This window comes from Anomalospiza imberbis, chromosome 4 (genome assembly GCF_031753505.1).
Source record: "Anomalospiza imberbis isolate Cuckoo-Finch-1a 21T00152 chromosome 4, ASM3175350v1, whole genome shotgun sequence".
NCBI classification, from domain to species: domain Eukaryota; kingdom Metazoa; phylum Chordata; class Aves; order Passeriformes; family Viduidae; genus Anomalospiza; species Anomalospiza imberbis.
This window is the reverse complement of record NC_089684.1, coordinates 68,913,501-68,919,325: the sequence shown is the minus strand read 5'-3', so window position 1 is coordinate 68,919,325 and position 5,825 is coordinate 68,913,501. Positions and strand designations below refer to the sequence as shown.

The 5,825-nt window shown below is 50.6% G+C and overlaps 1 protein-coding gene across 1 annotated transcript; it reads right to left on the bottom strand.

Moving 5' to 3' along the window:
- Positions 1 to 3,376: 3,376 nt before the first annotated feature.
- Positions 3,377 to 5,512, bottom strand: LOC137473204 (inositol 1,4,5-trisphosphate receptor-interacting protein-like 1). The gene is made up of 2 exons (XM_068189020.1): positions 5,014 to 5,512; positions 3,377 to 4,607 (listed from the first exon to the last, which is right to left on the bottom strand). The coding sequence occupies exon 2, from the start codon at positions 4,602 to 4,604 to the stop codon at positions 3,612 to 3,614; it is 993 nt and encodes a 330-aa protein (XP_068045121.1). The 5' UTR covers positions 4,605 to 4,607; positions 5,014 to 5,512; the 3' UTR covers positions 3,377 to 3,611.
- Between the last annotated feature and the right edge of the window lie 313 nt (positions 5,513 to 5,825).

Sequence of the window (5,825 nt, the reverse complement as noted above, 5' to 3'; positions counted from 1 at the left end):
CTGATTGTTTTCAGTTAGAAGGAAGTAGCTCACACAGAGAGACATGTGGGTGACTGTGAATGTATCGGCCTGGAGATAACAACATTTAGTAGAGGCATCACAGCTCAGGGACAGAGGATGTGACCTGAGTACAGTTTGTGATTTGCAGCTGAAAGGTCCTCTGCAGATACAAAATCTTTGCTAATAGAATAAAATCCATTCAGTTTGACAGAGCTGGGATGTTTAATGTTAGCGATCGGGATACAGCACCTAAAGCATCTCTGGGAGTGCTGCTGCCACTGGCCAGGGGGACTGGAGGCCTTTGCTGTGGAAGGTTTTGCTTTGCCTTCAGTGCTGTGAGCACAGCCAGGGATGCCCAGGAAATGAGACTCCCTCTGCCCAACACTGACACTGTAAATCCAGTTCTGCAGCTCAGTGGGAACAATCTGCAGAGGACAGAGTGTCTGCACTGTGCATGTTTTGAGGAGTCACACTTTCCACTAGCTCTGCTCTAGCAGTGCTTTGCCCCAGTGGGGTCATAAACAGATCATAACAAGTGATCAAGTTGATTCTTCTCAGATGAACAGTGGCACTAATATCCTGGGCATGCCATCCCACTGCAAACATAGAGTAAAATCTGCCAGTCCCTTGTCTGTGGACTTGGAAAAACAGTTGTGGAAAGAGAATTCAAGTGGCCCACCAGGAAATCTCAGCGTCTAGATCCCACAGCTGCTAGGCTTGAACAAATCTGGTGAATGATGATGTTAAGCCATGAGAGCTTGTTTATTTATGACTGTCTAGATGTAGTTCTCCTGAGGAAAGTTGCTTCTATGCCCGGAAATGTATTGCTTATTCACAACTCTCAGTGCTGAATTAGTCCATGGCTGCTGGTATAGGTCCTCCCTTTTGACTTTGAGTCAAGTTTGAAGTCTGATATATCAGCTAATATTAAGCTGAGATTAGGGCATTCTCTGTCCATTTCCCCATACTGAAAGATGTCTGAGGTCTGCTTTCGTATATTTTTATTTGGGGAGAGTAGTTCACCTTTTCAATTAATTTTTCAAAACTCCACTTACATAAGTAATTTAATCTCACTGCTCCTCATGCACTGAATTAACCCAGTGGCTCAGCAACCCTGCAAACACCTGTCAGACCTCAGTGGGATGGCTGCTGGTGGGAACAGGAGCCAGAGAAACCTCAATTTTGAACTAAAAACTTTATTTTCAAATGTAGCTCACACTGTTTTGGTGATAAAGCTTTCTTGGGGTTTTTTGTTTGTTTGTTTGTTTGGGGTTTTTTTTGTTTTGTTTTGTTTTTTTTTAACCCGCTGCATCTGTCTTTTTTTTAAGCAATGGCTGCTTCTTAATGTTAATGCAATGAGATTTTTCTTAATAATGACACAGCACATAATTCTGAAAGCCTGGGGGTGCAGTTTAGCCATTTGGAAAAATGACCTTTTGTTCTATTACTGGAACTAGCTAGCAGGATTTGGTGCTTGAATTTTGTTCTCTCTGAACTGTAAAAAATAGTTCAAAACTTGTTGCTCAGTGTGCTGGTTTTGACTGGGGTTGAGTTAGTTTTCTTTAGTGACCAGAGTGGGGCTGTGTTTGGGATTTCTGCTGGAAAGGGTGTTGATAATACAGGGATGTTTTTTCTTATTGCTCAGCAGTGTTTGCACAGCATCAAGGTCTTTTCTCCTTCTCACACCACCACACTGGTGAGAGGGCTGGGGGATGGCCTGGCTTTGGCTGGGATAGACTTAACTTCTTCTCAGGAGATGGTACAGTGCTGTGTTTTTGATTTAGAAGGAGAAGAATATTGACAAAATACTGATGGTTTTGTTTTTGCTAAGTCCTCTTTATCCTAAGTGAAGGATTTCTTTTTTCTTTTGGAGTTCATGCTGTGTCAATGAGAAGGTACAGACAAGAAACTGGGAGGGAGCACAGCCAGGACAGATGACCCAAACTGGCCAAAAGGATATTCCACACCAGAGAATGGCATGCCCAGTATATAAACTGGGGGAGTTTGTCACCAGAGGACACAAGGAAAAACTACGCACCACAGCTCTGGTCACAATGGAGAGACTAATTTATTTCTCCAATCATTTATAATTCTCAAAAGGTGCCAGTGGATTGGAGGGTGAACGTGCCACCTCTCCAACGACACTGGACAAACTACCAGTACATCAAATTTCTCCTCCTCTATGAAAGAATGCAAAACAATAGGTGGCTCACAGAAAGCTGCGTGAGAAAGTTCTCTACAAGAATGTAAACTCAGAAGGCTTTAGAAAATCCTAAGAAATCAGGGCGACCGGAGTTATCTGGAACAGGGCCCAATCTGGGTTCAGAAAGGCAACTCTGGCATTGTTGGCCAGTAGGTAGTGAGCACTTGTATTGTGCATCACATTTGTTTGATATTTTTTCTCTTCAGTTGTAGTATCAATACTATTATTATCATTTACCACTATTACAATATTTGACTGTTTTCAGTTACTAAGCTTCTCTAAATGATTAAATTTTAAACTTCTCTAAACCTGTAAGTTGTACTTTTGATTCTCCTCCCCACTCCACCAGGGTGGAGGGGAAGAGAAGGGTGTTGAGCAAGGGCTGTGTGGTGCTTAATTTCTGGCTGGGGCTGGAACCACAAGAGGGTACTTGTGTAGTTGGGAGTAGACACAGACAGCACAGCTGACCCCAAGGTTAGGGTTAGGGCACCTCAAAGGGATATTCCATACTGCATTCCATCAGGATCAGTTCAATAAGATGGAGAAAAAAGGAAGAAGGAGGGACATGAGGGGTGTCTGCTGGAAACCCAACACAGCAGGGGCGGCCTGGGAGGGCCCTGGAGTGTGTGGATGAGAACTTCACTTCCTGGCATAGCTGGTGAGCCCACCAGGGGAACCACCTCTGGAAAAAGAGGCAGGCAGCTCAGGAAGTGTTTATGGATGTTTTTAGGTCAGGTAGAAAGAAAATCAGAGCTGCAAAAGCTCAGTTAGAACTTAATTTGGCCACTTGTGTAAAGAATAATAAAAAGTGGTTTTATAAATACATTAATGGCAAAAGGAGGGCCAAGGAAAAGCTCTGTTCTTTACTGGACCCAGGACCCAGGGGAAAACACAGTCACCAAAGAGAGAAAAGGCTGAGGTACTTTACACCTCCTTTGCCTCAGTCCTTAACAGTAAGACCAGTTATCCCCAGGGCAACTGGCCCTAACCTGGTAGACAGGGATGTGGAGCAGAATGGAACCCCTGAAATCCAGGTGGAGGCAGAAGAGCTCACCAAACCCCTCTCCAGCATTCATCATCAGTCCTGGCTAACTGGGGAGGTCCCAGAACTGGAGCTGCCAGTGTGAGGCCCATCCACAAGGGCTGGATGAAGAATCCAGGGAACTCCAGGCCTGTCAGCCTGACCTTGGTGCCCAGCAAGGTTATGGAACAGATCATCTTGAGTGTGATTCCACAGCACATATGGGATAACCAAGGGATCAGGCCCAGTCAGCACAGGTTTAGGAGCTCAATGTTCTGTTGTCTGGCAGATCCCTTTGGGCAGTTGAGGTCAGCTGTCTGTCTGTGTCTACTCCCAATTCCCCACCCAGCCCCAGCCCAAAGCAGCGCCTGGAGACGCTGCCAGCTCTCACTGAAGGATCAGGAAGGTGCCTGGGCTGCCCTGCTCCACGGCAAACACCAGCACAGCACAAAGTTGCATGTCGGAGGGGCCGCTCAGCAGCAGCCGGCAGGAGTGGGAGCTGGGCAGCATCGTGAGCAGCCAGTCCTGCCACTGGGGCAGATGATCCCAGGCTGTCTGCACCGAGTTCTGCACCCAGCAGGCGATTTCCTCCACGTCTAAGTAGGAGCCTGTGCAGAGGTTCTGCAGCAGGGGTGAGTGCTGGCCTGTCTCATTGGTCTTGGAGGGGTGGACAAAACATGGAATATTCTCCATTTTCCTCAAGCAGGTGCACTCCAGCACCACACGGATGTTGGAGCACTTCTCTGGCAGATGTGTCCCACCGTAGAGCTCCAGCTTGAAAGAGTGCCTGGAGGGTGGCTTCAGGAACACGAGCAGCTGGTACAAGATTCGATCCTCGAAGATACTCCAGGATTCATGCATGCTGTTCTTCCCGGTCGCTGGGTGTATCTCCGGCATGAAAGTGTTCTTGGAAAGCACTCGGCAGACACGGAGGATGTCATGCGTCATCTTCTTCACGTCCCTGCACATGTCAGACAGTCCCTGCATTGACATTACGTTGGGGACAGAAAACAACCTCACACTGTGGCGTCGTCCCTTGCGGGTTTTCTCCTCTTCATCATCTTCCTCCTCGCTGCCAGAGGTGTCCTGCTCATAGCAGGTACAAGTTGTAAACTTCATTTGCCAGGCCAGCCAGCAGACCTCCACGAGCAGGGCTACTGCAGCAGCCCAGAAGAGACAGAGCTGCAGCCCAGAGAGGAATGGGGCTTCTTGTGGCGACTCGATCCACGCAATCTCCTGTAGCAGCTGCATCATCTCCTGCTGCAGAAACTTCTTACGCTGCTGCATCTGTTGGACTGTGATCGTTTCGCTCCGTAGGTCTTGTGTCTGCTTGACCAGGATGGTCAGCAGAACCACGAAGAACGTGACTGCTGCAGCCATGGCCTGGAGGAGATGGGAGAAAGGTTTATCCAGCAGGTCTGGGTGAACAGGCTTGAAGGGATCACAGACCCTGGCTGGAGACAGCACAGGGCCCATCCTGCCCAGGCCACCCTGATGGTCCTCCCTGGCTGGGCTGTGCCCCATGAAAGGGCAAGACACACCTCAGCAGTCTCCTGAGGCCCCATCCCTGCCATGCTGGAACATTCCATGGAGCCAGGGGCACCTGGCACACCCCCAAAGCCTCTCTGGCACCACTGGGAGCCCTGAGCCCTTCTGCCCCCAGCCCAGAGAGTGGCACCCTGTCCTGCCCTGCCCTGAGGGGCCCAGGCCTCCCTCAGAGTTAGAAACCCCCCTGGGCATCTGTCCCATTCCCCACCCATCCCAGCCTTCCCTGTGCATGTGTACTCACCAATTGCCCAAGTCCAAGGTGGGGTTGAAGGGTGGTTGTCTGGTATTGTCCCTGGGAATGGCTCCCACTGTCACCTGTTCTCTGCAATGTCACAGCCACCAGAGCTGACAAACCCCAGACTTCAACCCTAGCCCCTGCTCAGTGGGTTCTGGGCACCACTGCACCAAGTCCCAGCCCACTGCAGGAGGAACCAGGGGGTCTCTTGGCAAAGCAGGGACAGGCCCAAAAGCCAGCACAGAGAGCCCCAACTCCCACTGTCCCCAGCCCCAAGGGCAGGACCTTGCCCTGCTCTGAAGGGCTCAGCCCTCACTCAGGATTAGGAACCCCCCTGGGCCTCTGTCCAGTCCCCCAGCCACCCCAGCCTTCCCCGTGCACGTGCACACACGAATCACCCGAGTCCAACTGCAGTGGGGCTGCCTGGTGTTGTCCCTAGGGACAGATCCCACTGTGACCCATCCTCTGTGATGTCACAGCCACCAGAGCCCCATCACCCAGCTGACAAGTCCCAGACCCATCCCCACCCCCTCTCAGCGAGCTCTCGACAACGCCCCAGGTACAACACCACTGGGCAGGAGTTCCCGGGGCTCTCCTGACAAAGTGGGCGGCCCAAGCCACCCCCTGGTCATCCCCTGGCTGGACTGTGCTCCATGAAAGGACAAGAGACACCCAAGACACCAAGAGACACCAAGGGTCTCCCGAGGCCTCATCCCTGCAACAGTGTGACAGAAAACCCTGGGCATCCGGCACATCCCCAGACCCTCTCTGGGCACCTGGAACTCCCCCAGGAGCCCTGAGCCCCTCTGTCCCCAGTC

Bases quoted from the DNA above. Each gene is read 5' to 3' on its own strand.
- LOC137473204 (XM_068189020.1), bottom strand. From the start codon at position 4,604: ATGGCTGCAGCAGTCACGTTCTTCGTGGTTCTGCTGACCATCCTGGTC.